At 36.2% G+C, this 16,487-nt stretch overlaps 1 protein-coding gene across 3 annotated transcripts in view; it reads left to right on the top strand.

The window, feature by feature from the left end:
* Window positions 1-495: 495 nt before the first annotated feature.
* LOC103500532 (uncharacterized) overlaps window positions 496-16,487 on the top strand; it is a 53,784-nt gene continuing 37,792 nt past the window's right edge. The window contains exons 1-9 of one of the 3 annotated variants that reach the window (XM_008463884.3): window positions 496-1,032; window positions 5,803-5,970; window positions 6,816-6,890; window positions 7,702-7,780; window positions 12,862-12,926; window positions 13,076-13,165; window positions 15,065-15,154; window positions 15,294-15,380; window positions 15,509-15,592. In XM_008463884.3, the coding sequence (XP_008462106.2) occupies window positions 808-1,032; window positions 5,803-5,970; window positions 6,816-6,890; window positions 7,702-7,780; window positions 12,862-12,926; window positions 13,076-13,165; window positions 15,065-15,154; window positions 15,294-15,380; window positions 15,509-15,592 (963 nt within the window). In that variant the 5' untranslated portion in view covers window positions 496-807. Of the gene's footprint in view, window positions 1,033-5,802; window positions 6,017-6,815; window positions 6,891-7,701; window positions 7,781-12,861; window positions 12,927-13,075; window positions 13,166-15,064; window positions 15,155-15,293; window positions 15,381-15,508; window positions 15,593-16,487 lie in introns of those variants that run through there. The other 2 variants (XR_007815788.1, XM_051079858.1) reach the window with 2 other exon arrangements.

The following is a 16,487-nucleotide window of genomic DNA, read 5'->3' as shown; positions in this document are numbered from 1 at the left end:
TCTTTTCAATTTCCATACGCTTCTAAAAATTCACACTCCGTGCAAGAGTACACTTCACAAATCTTATAACATAGCAAATCCTTCTAATGCACTCGTAATGCTTCAAATATGTACGAATGATCCAAAATTAATGAGAAAAAAGAAAGCTGCCCAGTTTTTAAAACTAAAATTTTTGTCCAACATCATATCATCGTGAAATTACTATGATAGACAATTGTGTATGTGGACTCAGATCTTGCTCTCTATTCTTAGCTCTCACTCATACTATCCTTTGCTCTTCTAACCTACCGTCAGGCTCTTTCGGTATTTTTTTTTATATTGATGATAATGTAAACAAAAGGTAAAAAAAATTTAAACTTTAAAAAGTGGACAAAATTTCATTTTTCCCCCAATTTGGGGTCGTACAATGTCAATTATAGTGGAGATAATGTTCACTTACTCTGTGTTAGCAAAAGTATGGACCAAAATGAGTATCATTACTATTAGAGTTACCATTTTTCTTGTATATTATTAAGCTTCGGTATTATTATTACAAAAATGGTTGCCTAAGGCCGTCGGTCGCCGACTGTCCCCGCTGAAATCAGTCAAGATTCGAGAGTTTCCTAAAGTCTACGAAACAGCAAATAAAACAACAAAAACTAACGGACGCATCATCTTCCTCCTTTCCCACTTCTGAATTTCTTTTTGGGTCGAAACGGATTGATTCAAGTCCTGATCTCCGTAGATTCAACAGATCGAATTTCCGGGGAGTGTCATCGCATCAAATGTGCGGCACAGGGCAGGTTGAACTTGTTAACCTGATGTGAAATGCAGCCGAACCTGTTTCCATTTGGCAGTGCTCTCGGAAACCCTTTGGCGTTCGATGGTGATTTGAGCGAAGGATTCGAGACTTCCAGGTTTCTCTTCTTTGTTCCCTTTTTATTGCTGCAAGGAGGTGGAATGGACTTGTCCAAGGTTGGGGAGAAGATTTTGAGCTCCGTCAGGTCAGCTAGATCGCTTGGACTTCTTCCTACCACTTCTGATCGGCCGGAGGTAGTTTCGGATGATTTTTGGTAGCTGTTGTGTAGTTGGATTAGATTAAGTTGATGCTTACTGATTCTGAGGAGTGCTTTTGATTTCAATTGAACATCCTTTAGATATAGTATTCTACCTTGACTAATCAATGGCATTGCTTTGGTTATAGAGAAAACCAATAGTTTAGGTATGATGTTTGATGATTTGGGTTCCTGAATATGAAGGCTTTTACAATTAATTTAGGCACCCTTTAATTTTGACGTGTACTTGGGATTGGAGACGGATAATTTCATGAAGCCCAAAGAGCTGGCCATGAAAGAGAGGGCGAGATCTCTCGAACCCTTGGCCAAAGGGGATTGTAAAATACATTCCTAATTTATTTACTCAAGACTAGAAGTTACAGAAACTATAATGAAAACCTCTCCAAGGAAAACTAGTTTGTTTTGTAACATTAAAAAAATTGCATTGTTAAGGAAACAAAAGAAATAGGGATCAACAGGCGCACCACTATCTAAACTAAGTTGACACACCCTCAAGGCCCTCATCACATCCCAACAGAGAGAATTACACAACAAATCTCTCAACATAAGTCACTCAAACGAATTACATAGTTGATTTAGAGAAATAAAAGCATTCCAATTTAAATAAATGTTCTGGATGGAGTAATCCTCAAAAGCTTTGGAAAGAGAACATCAAGTTGAGGCCAAGAGTTGAACTATTTCAAAATGGCCGGACCAATTCGAGGGTTTGTCATGGAAAACCCTTGGTTTCGTTCAAACCATATTTTTGAGATGAGAACCTTTAAGATTAGCACAACTCTTTCATTTTTGTCCTTTGAGATGCATCCTCTTCAAGCTCTTCAAAGATTATTTCTTTCATGGTTATGGTTCTTTGGAGCACTTTTGTTCCTTTCCCAGAAGTTCATTTGTATTGAATTTTTTTCAGTTGCTGTTAAGATTGTTTTTCTGTCTTGTTTGGAGTTTGTTAAATTCTTGGGCCTCATTTTGTTAGTCCATGCATTTGGATTCCTGATTCTTTGTCCCCTAGAGATTCAAGCTCTTTGTATAATTCTCTTTTACTTTGAGCATTAGTCTCATTTCATTATATTAAGGAAGAAGCTTATTTCCCATTTTAAAAAAAGATCATTAGCCCATAGTAATTGGGCTTTAGCAGATAAAGTAGGGCTGACTAAGACTTGTAACATATTATCCTTTAAGTGTCCTGGTGAAAATCCAATGCAGTTTAAATGAAACAAATAACTTTTGCCAACAGTAACTAGTGGAGGAACACTCAAAAAGCTGATGTTGTAAGCCCTTATTGTTTTCCAAACATAGAGGACAAATAATGGGGAAAATATAACGGGATTGAAGCTTGTACAATAGTGTGGTTGAGCAATTGAAAGATCCTAACATTAAGAGCCAAACAAGATTATTGACTCTTTTGGGACTCTTTGATTTTCATAGCACTTTAAACAGCTCCTGAAGACTGATACTAAAGATACCTGCATTTGCTTGATTGAAGGAAAAGAAGGTGCTGTCAAGGATTTTAGAGCTATTAGCTTTGGTGAATGAGACTCAAAATTACTGTAAAAGTTATTGAGGAAAGGACAAGAAGATTTTTATGTTTTGGGTATGTTGCTTCCGAAATCCCTGATTGGATATTGAGAATTTATGGATTATATTCTTACTACAAATGAAGTTTTGGAAGACTTGAGGGAAAAAATAGGAAAATGTGTGGGGTTTAAATAGATCTTGAAAAAACGTGACTTTTTTGGATAAGAAAAAATCAGTGATATAGTTAGGGTTTGGTAATAGGTGGATGCATCATGTTAACACTCTTCCTTTGCGGTAAGTCTTTCTTTTTTCTTGAGTGGTAAGTGGAAACTTAACACCATATATTCATAGAAAAGGAGGAGAAAAACACAGCCTAAAGGCCTCAAGGACGAGGAGTTCCTAAGCCTGATCTGAAGACAAAAGACATCTGAGCTAATTTAATTTGATAATGCTGTATATCACAAAAAGAATTGTGCAAAGCACTCCACGGAGAAGCTGATAATTGGACATTTTCATAAAAAAAATCTCTAAAGGAGGATTTATCATATTTCTCACAAAAGTAGAAAGGAAAAGATCGTAACACGTACTATAGTTTTATTTGTACGACTGGGGAAATGTTCTCATCCCATGAAGTGGGAGGTGATGTCTAAGCTAATGGTTCTAGGTGGGATTAGGGTATGGTAATGTAATGGTGGGGAATAAAACCCTTATGACTAATTGGCTTTAGTGATTCCGTTATGATTCTGGCACTTTATGGCATAAGGTTTTGTAACAAGCATGAACCTCATCCTTTTGGATGGATGGTTGGTGGGGTTAAAAGGCAGTTAAAAAAACCAATAGAAAGATATGATTGGAGAGGTACTTACTTTTAGGAGGATAAGTTGTTAGGAGATAGACCTCTATGCTCCTCATATTCCCAACTATATCAGTTATACTTGTTGAAGTACTAGTAGCTTTAACTGTTTCTCACTCTAAGAACTTGTCTTCTCCCTTAGGGATGTTTCAGGTGCTATATTAAGTTATGAAATTTGGAGTTAATATGTTGGAGTTAGGAAGTTTGTGTTTGCAGTGTAGAGTTGGGAAGATGAATAAATGTACAAAAGAGGAAAAGAAGGAAAGATGGAGTTTCTCAATAAATGTGCAAATTTCAATAATGAACATTATGCCAAACGAGCACAACTCAAATGACATCCAAGATGTGTTAGCGACCATGAGATCCATGGTTTGAACCCCCCCTCTCCGGGAAAAGAAAAGACTCGGAAAGAAAGAAAAATTGTCGAAGTTGGAGGAGTTAAGTAATTTAAAACTGACTTATAAGTTGGTGGGCCAAATAGTCCATTAAGTTTTTGTTGTTTGTTCACCAATAGGGGAACAGCAAATGTGCTGACTTTGTTATCTTGTTGGGGGACTTCAGTTTAGCCCCAATAGGAAGGATGCCCACTTTTGGAGTTCTAGTCCACCAAAAGGCTTTTCTTCGAATCCTTTCTTTTGGTGTTTGATCAATATTCCATTGAGTGTTTCCTTTTTTGCCGCTGCATAGAAGGTTAAGAATGCCAAGAAGGTCAAGTGTTTGTTTGGCAGGTTTTTCTTGGAAGATTTAACACCTCGGATAAGATTTTAGCTAGGTCCATGGTGGTTGGGCCTTTATGTTGTACTCTATGCAGGAGGGCAATGGAGGACCCTGATCATCCTCTTTGGATGTGTGATATTGCTAGTGTGTAATGAGTCACTTTGATCAGGGTTTAGAGAGACGATCGAGGATCTCCTCCATTCTCCTTTTCACGAGAAAGGGTTTTTTTTAGGCATGCTTGAGGTCTGTGCTAAGTTGGGGGGTCTTTGGGATGAGAGAAATCATGTAATCTTTAGGGGTTGGGAAGGTCTTTTTTTTTTTGAACGAAATACAACTTTTTAAATGTTCAAGTTATAAAAACTCTTAAAGGATGTGAATAAGGAAAACAATAGCAGTAGATAAACAAAAATAATCCTAAAAGTAACTACACTCTTAGTCTCTAGTGAGATTCTAGTGTTTTTCTTTGGGCTTGGATCCTTTTGTGGGCTTTATTTTTGAATGGCTATGAAAGTTTTTTTTTTATTAAAAAATAGTTTGGAAAGAAATTCCCTTCTTTTCTAAATAAATGTGAGCTTGAAGTATATGAAATCTTACCATATTAGAATATTCAAAGACATATTCACTTGGTTGACTTATGAGGAAGTTTGGATTTTAAAAGAATTTAGCTAATTTTGGGAAAATGACAGGTCTTCAAAGCATTGCATTTATGAAGTAAAGTCAAACAAATGGCAGCATAAGAGTCTTGGTCCGTTCTCCATGAGTTTAGGGGTTCTCTTAGTAGGGTTTTTGTTGATTTTTTCTTTTTTCTTTTATAAATATATTCCCTGTATTTATTGTATTATTTTTACTGTTTTTCGTATTTTCCTTATTTGTATTGAGGGTTTCTTTTATTTAAGAAAATTCTTCCCTCTCAAAGAAAATAAGCGAATAAAATTATTTTTGGGTTTTTTTTGAGCTAATAGAAGTCTATAGTGTCTATTGTTTTTGTCATTGATAGATAGTGGAACTTTCCTATAATTGTAAATATCTTCGGCAGTTTTGCTATTTAAAACAATTATCCCTATATATTATTGTTAATGCAGTCTCTCCATGCTTCAAATCTGAGAGACTTCAAATCAGTTTTGTTAAATCCAATTTTCTCCCCTGCTTGATTTGGTCTTTTGTGTTTTGGATCGTCTTCAAATGTTTTTTGTTGTCAAGTCTATAGCTTCAGTTGGCTTCGATCATTTCTGCTTTGAAATTGCAGTCTTTTCTAAGCATTGAGGTGTTCGCTTTTGAGTTATTTTGTTTTGTTGCTGCAGTTCTCAAGAAGGCAGTTTTTGTCAAGATGGTGTCCTAGTTTTTTCAATCTATTCTGTTAATTTTGTCGCACCTCTGTAGTTGGTCTCTCTGTATTGTTATTTTTAGACTCTGGAACTTTGGTGTTTTACTTTTATTATTTTTTTTATTCTTTCTCTTTCTATTTTTCACTTCCTTACAGTTTGTATCCTTGAACATTGTTCTTCTTTTTGGTCCATTATTGATAAGTTCGATTCTCGTTGAAAGAAAATTAAACATCGTTTTGCAATTTTGTTTATCAGGAAAAAATGAATGGCTGGGAACTCAATAATTTGTTTTCTACTTTATTGAGCAACTCAATAATTTGTTTTCTACTTTATTGAGCAGGTTCCGGCACGTGCTGTGGCTGCAGCAGCTGTCGCGCGTGCGCTTGCAGGTTTGCCTCCTCACCAGAGATTTAGTCTCTCATCTAGCTCGGAAGAACTGAGCTCAATATATGGCAGTAGAAATCATGGCCAAGAAGTAGAGGAACTAGAGGAAGTTTTCTATGAAGAGGTGCTACTTGCTATTGTTACTATCATTTACTTGGGATCATTTACAGGCACGATCCTTGTAAATACTGTATTACATCTTTAAAATTATAAAACCTCTACTAGTTGATATAATATTAAATTTACCATACGCTTGAACTTTTGGGTCAATAAGTGATTTAAGATGGTATTAAAGGTGGTGGGTCCAAGAAGGATCTGTGTTCAAGCCATTGTAATGTTATTTCCTCCCGCATTAATATTAATTGGGGCGTTTGTAAAAATAGAAAAAAATTTTATGATAATGGAGTCCATGTCATTGTATTTTATAAATTGCAAAAGTAACAAATTTAAAAGCGGATAGCCTCTAATAGCCCTTTGATAGCCGTCTAATATGCAATATGCAAAAAAGAGGTGCTATAGACTGTTTTTCTCTAAATTTTTTTCTTCACTTGTTGGGTCTTGTACATATTTCAAAGCTCACAAATGAGGGAAAATGTTAAATGATTTGATATTCAATATACCTTCACCCACAAGCGCAAGGCTTTGGGTCAATTGGTGTTTTAAGAAACTGACCTCATATATTTAGATTGTGTTATAAATTTAGTTCATGAGCTTTCAAAGGCTTAAGAAAATGTCTAATAAGGCTTGTACATTTATTTAATACAACATTTATTGGGATAAAAAAAAAAAGAAAGGATACAAGGGCATACAATAAGTCTAAGTACTCAAAAGTAAGGGGCTTTGAAGAAAAGGGATTCAATTGTTCAAAATAGAACTTTTGTACCTTTGTGGTTTCTTTCATCCAATTGTGCCTGCCTTTATTTTACGGGTGGCAAAGAGTGCTGAATTAATTCTTAATTTTTTCTGCAGGAATTTGACCCGGTTAGGCATGTATTAGAGCATGTTCCATCAGAAGAAAATGATCTCGAATATTTGGAGAAACAGGTAGCCTTTTATACTCAATGTAACCCTACAAGTGTACACGATATCTGTGTCATTCATTAGAAGCCATATATCAGTTTTTCTAATTGCACCTACAATGCTTCATTCTTGATATTTGGGAAATTTACTAATTAAGCTATGGAGGAACCATCACAGGTTAATTTTATGAAGAATTATAATATAACATGCTACTTCAAATTTATAAATATATTCTCTATATCATATAAAATTGGAATAGAAGAAAATAATTCTATAAAATATCGACAATGGTTACAAAGGTCTAACTTCAGTAGAAGAAAGATCTAAAACATAAAATGAAAGAATCTTACACAAATAACGCATTCTAATTACAGATGATAAATATAATAAAGGGAATATTGGAGCACATAAACCAGGGCTATTGAATCAAAAGGGAAGATCAGTGGGGAAGTAACCATTTTAATAGATTTTGGAGCTACTCACAATTTTATTTCATCCCAGATGGTTGAGAAGCTCAATCTGTTATTGAGCTCAGTTGAGATTTTATTTCATCCCACATCTTTAAAGTTGCTTCTGGATCCTTTCATTATTTACACTTTGTCATTTTGAGTTTAGGGTCTTTTTTATTTCTCTGTCTAACTAAACTAATCCCCAATATATTAGCAGACTACGGTAACAATAGTCATCTCATGCTTTAATTCTTCTTTAACCATTCTAGTAATTTATACATATCCCCATGGTCTGATTGTAATAATGGTCCTTGCATTCAATTTCATGATCCAACTTCAACTTTCATCTCTCTCCCATGAATAAATTTTGAAAAATTTCTTTGAAGGCTACTAAGAGATTAGTTCAACTTGATAAAGTGGCTGAACGTTTATCTCGCCATGTAATGGAGCATCATGAAGTGATGGGTACGACTTTCTTTTTCCTTTTGCTACCTACTTCTCTACACCATGGGACAAAATTTTGGTCTTATTCTTTTATATGGGCTGGTCGGAAGGTTGATGGTTCTCTTTTCTCATTTAAGTTGCTTCTCTCACATCATTCTTTAATTTAGGCTTCTCTATTTGAATTAGAGTACACTGAACAATTTAATGTTTAAGCATATTCATTTGGTAGTTCAGCCTTTTTCTTGGTTGGATTTGGGTGTTTCTGTCTAGTTTTATTTAGAAGGAAAAAAAGAAAAAGAAAAAGAAAAAGAAAATAAATATTTATTCATGCTTCCTATTATCTCCTCTATTTTAATGTTTTTTCTTGCGTCTGCGCTTTATTTTCCTTTATTTGTTTACTTTCGTTCTTGCATGTTTGTGAGGCGCAGTTCTAGGGATCTCTTTATATTTCTTGATAAGAAACGTGAGATAAACTATGCACTGAAGGCACTGATAGATTGTTCTATTCAATATTTATGTCTTTTTTGGATCGCTTTTATTTTCCCATTATTCTTTTCAAAGAGAAACTATTTCATTGATAAATGAAATAAAGGAGTCAAACTCCAAACACCAATAGGTAAATTTCACAAATGGTCTCCAATTGGAGATCAGAAAAAGAAGAGCCATAAAGAGTAAAATTGTTCTTATTCTTTACTGGAAAAAGCAGTAGAGTGTAGGAATCCTCCCTACAGAGTATATCATTCCTAGCATACCAAAGGGTCTAGAAAAAAGCGCGACTGAAATTGAAAGCAAGCTAAAGGACGTCTTTTGTGCCACAAAAAGGATTACCCATCAAAACTCAAAGGAGTTGTTGGGAAAAGGCAATGAGCAACCAAAACCTCCAACATAGTAGCCGAAAAACGATAAGCAAAAAAACGATGGATGAAAAGATGGCATGAAATTGCAAGAATGCACCAAAGAAGTAAAGCCACTGCCATATAAGACATTCACCTTTGTAATCGATTAACTGTATTGATAGCCCCAAGGTTAAGCTTCCAAAAATTGATACTTATCCTTCCAAATCATATTATAAAGTTCTTTTGAAAAAGGATCAATAGTACCCTAGGGATTTAATGGTATAAGATCGTAAGAGTGGCCAAGTCAAATTTCAGGAAACTTTTGGAGCTGAACAATGGATAGAAGATGGGCAAGAGTGGCTACAACGACCTCATTCTCATCAACCTTGACCTCTCTATATGTAATGACCTCATTAACACTGTCATTCTCAACCATATTTTCAGGGACAACTGTTTTGGACCTATTATTTGCAAACCCATCATTCTCACCTACCTTATTGTCGGTATATGCTTTAGTGGAATTCGTCTCGGACCTGTCATTGTCACTTATTTTATTATTAATATGCGAGTCAATGGAATCAATCATACTTAGATCTCGTGAAGGTTTAGAATCCTGGACTAGAGCCGGCTGAACAACAGAAGACCTAACTTCCTTCTTGAGATTCCTCCTATAGTAGGTTTTCTAGGCAACTTGGTTTGTAGGTAGGATTGTAGTGTGAGAATTTGGGTTAGGTAAGGTAACCAGAGTAGGATAGGTAGACTCTTTGATTGAGCCATATAGTTAGACTCTTCACTTACACTCTCCTTCTGAAGTAGGCTAACAAGAAAGAAGGGACGATCCTCAAGAAAGGTGACATCCATAGAGACAAAATATTTGCTTAAGAATGGGTGAAAACATTTATAGTCTCGTTGGTGCAGAGAATATCTAACAAACACACAAGCTTGAGCCCAAGGGGTAAATTTATTTTGGTTAGAACCATGACTATGAACATAGGCTGTGCACACGAACACCCGAAGGGGGACACCAAAAATGAGACGAGTGGAGGGATAAAATTCTTTGAGAGAATCTAAGGGGGTTTGGAGGTGTAGGATACAAGAAGGCATTCGGTTAATGAGATGAGCTGTAGTGAGAACAACATTGTCTTATAGATAGGAAGGAAGGGAAGTAGACAACACAAGTGAACGGGCAAGTTCCAAAAGGGGATGGTTCTTTTTCTCGGCGACCCATTTTGTTGAGGGGTGTAAGAACAAGAACTCTGGTGGACAATTCCCTTAGAGACAAAAACTTGTTAAGGGTGTGGTTTTGAAACCCCTGACCATTATCACTACGTAGTATTGCAATCTTTGCATTAAATTGTGTCCGTATGGTGTGATAGAAGTTTCAGAATGTGGATGCGACTTCGGATTTGTTGGAGATGTGGAAAACCCAAGTAAGTCAGGTATGATCATTAATGAAGGTAAAAACCACCGTTTGCTAGATGAGGTAGTGACCTTGGACGGTCCCCAAAGATCATTGCGGACAAGATTGAAAGGTTGGGTTGGCTTATATGGTTGTGAGGGAAAGGAGACTCGATGTTGTTTAGACCAAATACGCACATCACAAGACATTGTAGAAATATCAACTTTAGAAAAATGATGAGGAAATGAGTATTTCATATATTGAAAGTAGGGGTGGCCTAAATGGAAATGCCGCAACATACAGTCTTTTTCTGAAGTAGTAATATATGAAGATAAAAGACTAGCCCTAGAAATGCTACTAGAGGAGGCGTCATCATTAAGCAAGTAAAGTCCCCTACTGTGCCGGGTAGTGCCAATCATCCTCTTGATCTTGAGTCGTGAAATGAAACAAAATCAGGTAAGATATCGCTTTGCAGTTCAATTCATGACTAAGCTTGCTTATAGATAGTAGATTACAGGAAATTCAGAGCACATGCAACACATTATATAAAGTCAATCCTTCGGAAGGAAAAATCAGCCCCTTCCCGACAATTGGAGCAAAAGAACCATATGCTATTCGTATCTTCTCATTACCAGCACATGGAGGGTATAGGTCTCTGACTCGATATACGTCCATGAACAATATCGAAATTAGGGTTGAGAATTGCAAGAAGAACATATATTCTATCGACATCCTCGATCCTAGAGTACGTATGCCATCGTTGGGACAATTTCAGACAATTTCTCTACATAGGTCCATTTCCTGCCAGATAAGGGCAAATTTGTAAAAGAAGAATGTCACATCCATTAGCAATTGTTTGCACTCATGAACTTGTTTTTGCAGTGTATAAACTGAGGCATTTTGACGCTTAGAATACAATTGTTGAGCCGTATCCCTAACGTCCTTAGCAGTTGTAGTATACAGTAAGGGGTTGCCGACCTGTGGTTCCATACTGTTGATCAATGTGGACCGAATAAGAGAGTTCTCCCCTTTCCAATATTGCTCTGAAGGTCTCTCGGTGTAGGACGAGGTATCTCCCCTATCAAGAAACCAAACTTGTGGTGTTTTTCAAGGATCATTTTAATAGACTGGGACCATGAAGAATAGTTTTGACCATTCATTTTCTCCTCTGGAGAACACCCTGTAGATTGTGCCACTAGATTAGACACATAAGAAGAGGACAAAGTAGGGAGCGAGGTTACCAAATTTTTAGAATACACCGGTGAGGTCAAACAGTTGTGGGATGGAGCTCTTCACATTGCCTCAATCGCTGCAATTTGCTGTCGTATCATGTCCAGCTGATGTTGAGCATTACCGGGAGATGGACCTTGCTCGTGGGCCTTTGACGGCACTAAGGACTCACCTACCTAAAAGGTTGAGTGGGCTGGATTTCCAACCTTGGGGCAGCCACTAAGGTTTGCAGCTAACCCAGCAGGAGGCGGCGCAATCACACCCGCTTTAGAAGACTGAACCAAGGTCGGCGGCTGGCCAAGTCCGGACAGGGGTGCATGCAACGGTGCATACAGTGAAGGTGTAGGCACGGACGACAGTGCGTGAGGGCCAAACAACCTGTATGAAGGTATCCGGACTGGCGGTGCATGAGGGACCTGTTCGGTTGCAGGCTGCTGGTTGCCAAATGGTTACAGCTGGGCAGGAAGGTTGGACACTGGGTTCTGAAGACATCGGAACCACTCATCCAAAGTGCGGCGGTGATGGCTGCACTGATGTCGACGGCTGTCCCTTCTGCTAAGGTTCCATTAAGTGTTTGATTGTTTACTTAGGGTTTCTTTGATATCCCGCTTTGATACCATATTAAAAGTAGAGATGTAAAACAAATACAAATTTACGTGGAAACCCTAGTACAAGGAGAAAAACCACGATGTTGACATTTCTTATTATTTTTTTTATGATAATAAAGGTACAAAGGGAAAATATTTATAGGCAATACGAGCCTAATTAAAATAATAAAAAATTAGGGCAAAGTAAATCTCAACTACGCTTGGGCTTTCAACATGACCAAGCCCGCTATTTCTAACAGTTTCAAATTGCTAGACATCCCTCCTCATCTGGTTCCTATTGTTGAAGCTTCTGGTCTTGTCCTTGATTGATTCTGAAAGAAAATGGGTTATTTCACTCAACCGAAGTATTATGTTTCACTTACCTCAAGAAAAGGAAGAAGTTAAAATGCTGTGGTTGGTCATAGAGGACTTTCCTGTGATTTTGGTTGTGGAACTCCTCAACTCCATTAAGATTTCTCTAATCTAGTCGCATAAGTGGACCTTTGGCATTTCCAGTTCTTCTTGTAATTTTGGTTTGAAGTTGGTCAGGATTTTGCAAGACATTTGCTGCCTTGGAGATTTGCTCATAATCTCTCTCTGGCCTTGTTTGAAAATCAAGCTTTTTTCTTCCTTTTGCAGCTTATACCATTGAAAATTTTTCTTTGTTTTGTTTGTTTTTGGATTGATATCATCCTGTGGTTGATTTTATTGGCCATGGTCTGCTTGTCCTATTTGTTAATCTTTTTAGTGTGTCCAACTTTGGGGTGGTCACTTTTGTATCCGAATGTTGGAGTCATTGTTTTGATTCTTGTTGTCTCGTTGTTGTCTTGTTGTAATCGATCTTTTATTTTCATTACATCAATGAAAATTTCTGTTTCTTTTCAAAAAAGAAAAAAGAAAAAAAAAAGAAAAAAGAAAAATTGCTGTTTAATACTTGAAGCCTGCTTCTTGTTTGCTTAATATATCTTATGGGCTTTCTAGATGGCAAAAGGCTTAATTATGGAATTGAATGCTAGTTAAATGTGACGTTGGTTTTTTGCTTTAAACCAGTGAAGGGGATGCATTTGGTCAGGGAGTTGGAAAAGGACTTGAAAATTGCGAATGTCATCTGCAGGGTATGTCAAAGTTTTATTTTTTGTTTTATATTCGTCCAACAAATAGAACACAGCCACAGTCTATTTACTCACAGTCACATTTTATTATTCTGCCAAAAAAGTTTTCTTGCTGGGTTGTTCTGGTATAACATTAATTCTGATGTTTGCAGAATGGGAAGAGACACCTAAATTCGTCCATGCTTGAAGTGTCCAGAGATCTTATTGTCAACTCTAACTCCAAGAAGAAACAAGCACTTCTGGTACATTTTTTATGCTACAAGAAAATTTTCCTTATGATGAAATCCAGCCTTTATTTTTTCTTCTTATGTGGATGAGAATGCAGAGATGTTAATGGCTTTTATTTTCATCGATTATGTTTGCTGGCCTACAGGTGAGAGAGCTTTGAGGGTAAACATTAAATAATATTTCATTCACTAGAGTCACATGTGATAGGATGAGACCCCAATACTTACTTAACGTAAAATTACAAGAAGGAGAATGCCCCTAATGGGTTTCTGTAACTGAGATACCTTGATAATTAAAGTTGTGAAATAGATACATGCCATAACATTTCTCTTCAAGCTGGAGTTGGAGCATATATGTTAATGGTTCCTTACTTGTTACCGTGATAGTTTATTCATGCTCAACCTATTAACTTTATATGGATATTCTTTTAATTACTACTAAATCAAAAGTTCTGTATCCTTTAAGTAAAGTTAATTTCCAATTTTCATGGATCTGAGAGATACAAAAATATGTTGCATCTTCTCATTTTCAAAATGAGAGTAATTTAATATAGTATTAGCACCATATGAAGGGGTAACTTGATCATAACACCAATGCTGAAGCTTGGTTGAAAGCCATTTTTTTTTAGAAAAGGAAACGAGCCTCTTCATTAAAAAAATGAATAGACAAAGTAGTGTTGAGTACAATGAAGAGAAGATCTAACCCTTTGGGATTAGTAAGTGTACCTGGACATCTCAACTAGATTAACATCCCCTTAGCACTCTCGTTACATCTGGACTGAGACCAAAAAGTAAAAATCAAATCAAAGCGAATACAACTCGAATCAAAGCGAATACAACTCGAATCAAAACGAATACAACTCGAGGAATACATGATGTTGTAGGAATTGGTTTACATCAATACATCTAGAAGGAAATAACAAAACAAAACATTACAAGGACCTTAGAGTCTGAAAATACAACAAAAACACCTGAAACAGAATAAGAACTGCAAACTAAAAATATCTAATCATATAAGAATGCCTGCCAGTTAAGGCTAATGTCTTGGATGGAATATGCTTCAAACACTTTAGCTAAGGAGCACCATGAGGAGGCATCGATTCTAGCTAAGGAGCACCACTATGCTTCAAGAAACACTTCCTTTCGTGTGCCAACTGAATTGGCTTTCTCCATGTATGCTCTTTACTACTTGCACCCAAAGGGAGTTTTCTTCATTGAAAAATCTCCATTTCATTTGGCTAGGAGAGCAAGAATTTTGTTTCCTAGTCAAATTACTACACACAAACAAAAACTGTCATAAGGTAGTTGGAACTTGGAAGACAGAATAAGAAGCAGAATATGTGGTCAAAGGGTACTAGGAAGAACGGTGGTAAGCTTTTCTTGTTTAAAAAGGAGCAATGGAAAGATCAGCACTGTCTGGAATCTAATGCTTTTCTTAATTTTTTTATGAGAAACATTCAGTCATAATTTACCACCGTTGAGCCTGATGGTTTCTAAATGCTTAAAAAACTGAATGGATTTGTGAACCTTCGAATTCCAGCTGACTTCAAGCAAAATTTATCATTAAAGGCACAACTCAAATTTTGGAGGAACCTTCTAATGATCGTCGGCTTCCATTCCTTTAAGGAAGCTTCTACCCCTTCCCCTAAGTTGTCAACCCTTAATTAAATTTCACTGTTATTAAAAAAAGGTAAGTGCAAACCTTACATCCATAGAATGTAAAACAAGTTTCTCAAAAAATGAAAAAAAAAAGGAATGTAAAACAAGAAATAACAACAAAATGAAATGAAGGATGAGAAAATATCCATCGGTATGCTAAATACTAAATAGTATACACTTCCAGTTTATTTATTTAATTTTCAATTCTTTTCTTCTCAAGTAATGAACTTTTCATTGACAAAGTAATGCAAATAGGATTTGCTTCCAGTTTTGAGTGAGCTTCGTCATGCTGTGGACATGCAATCGATGCTTGAGATCCTTGTTGAAGAGGGAAATTATTATAAGGTGGGTTTCATGATTTGCTTCTTATCAGCCTTATTTTTAACCGAACTGTGAGTAGCCAACTATTGAACATTTCAACAGGAGTAACGATGTCTGCTTATTAACTTTTCTAGCTGTGCTGCCGAACATGCCTGCTATACAGGCTTTTCAGGTCTTATCTGAGTATTTGCAGCTATTAGATAGTTTTTCAGAGCTTTCAGTAATTCAAGAGATGAGTCGTGGCGTTGAGGTTAGTATTCTCAGTGATATTGAGCCTTGTAGTTTCAAAAATTGATATATTTCTCCCATGGAAACTTTCTAAAGAGTATATTAACTGATTTATGACGATTTATACATCTCTTTTAATAAATATTGTAGATTTGGCTTGGAAGAACCCTGCAAAAGTTGGATTCGCTTTTGATAGAAGTCTGCCAAGAGTTCAAGAAGGAGGCCTATTTAACCGTGAGGATTGTTTTATTGTGATAGAAATTAGTTTTTCTTCTTCCTTTTGGAAATTGTTCATTCTATATGCAGTTAATTTCTGTTCCAAAACCTTGAGCATTGAAAAATCCTCTCACAGTTTATTTGGATCTGAGGGTCCTGTACTATCATCCTAGAGGGTTGTGGACGAGCTTTTCTGTGTTGATCTTTTCCATTAACATTTTATTTTTGAAAAGGACCCCACACTTTCTTTAAAAAAAATGAAAAGAGATCAATGCTTGAGATACGAAATCAAAAATTAAGACACAAAAGTTACAAAAGAAATAAGAAACCAATAGAAAACATAAAGTAAACACAATCAAGTTCCAATGACAATCTTATTAGGCCAGTGAAACGCAATTAGATCTTAACTTGCGGTGACTGATGTGCAATTTCTTTCTTTTGTTGTCCGTACATCTCAAGTAAGGAATGAGTAGGTATGAAGTTGCCTAGTTTACTCTACATCCTTATGAGGTCATTGTATTTTCCATCTGAATAGCACTAAAGGATCGGAAGAAAGAAGACCCGGTCGGACTTGACCTTTCGGTCTGAATATCTTATTAGTTGAGGGATGAGGCGCAATACTCACTACTGACATTATTGATTGCAATACTTCAACTGAACTCCTTCTATCATTTACTGAAAAAAGACTTTCAAATGCTTCTGCAGAAGAGTCATCAACCAAACATTTTGTAAGGTCAAGAACAACCCCAAAAGTAGAGGCAATAACAAAAGCAACACATATATATCCCCTATAACACAGAAAAATTCTCAACCTTTCTTTGGTAGACAACATTTTTCTTTGAAAAGGAAACAAAATATTTGTTTTTATTTGAAAAGAAAACAATTTTTTTTTGTTGTAAAAATGAAAAGAGCT

The sequence above is a fragment of the Cucumis melo genome, chromosome 12 (genome assembly GCF_025177605.1).
Source record: "Cucumis melo cultivar AY chromosome 12, USDA_Cmelo_AY_1.0, whole genome shotgun sequence".
Lineage (NCBI taxonomy): Eukaryota > Viridiplantae > Streptophyta > Magnoliopsida > Cucurbitales > Cucurbitaceae > Cucumis > Cucumis melo.
Note: the sequence above shows the minus strand (reverse complement) of the source record. Positions and strands in the feature narration are given on the sequence as shown.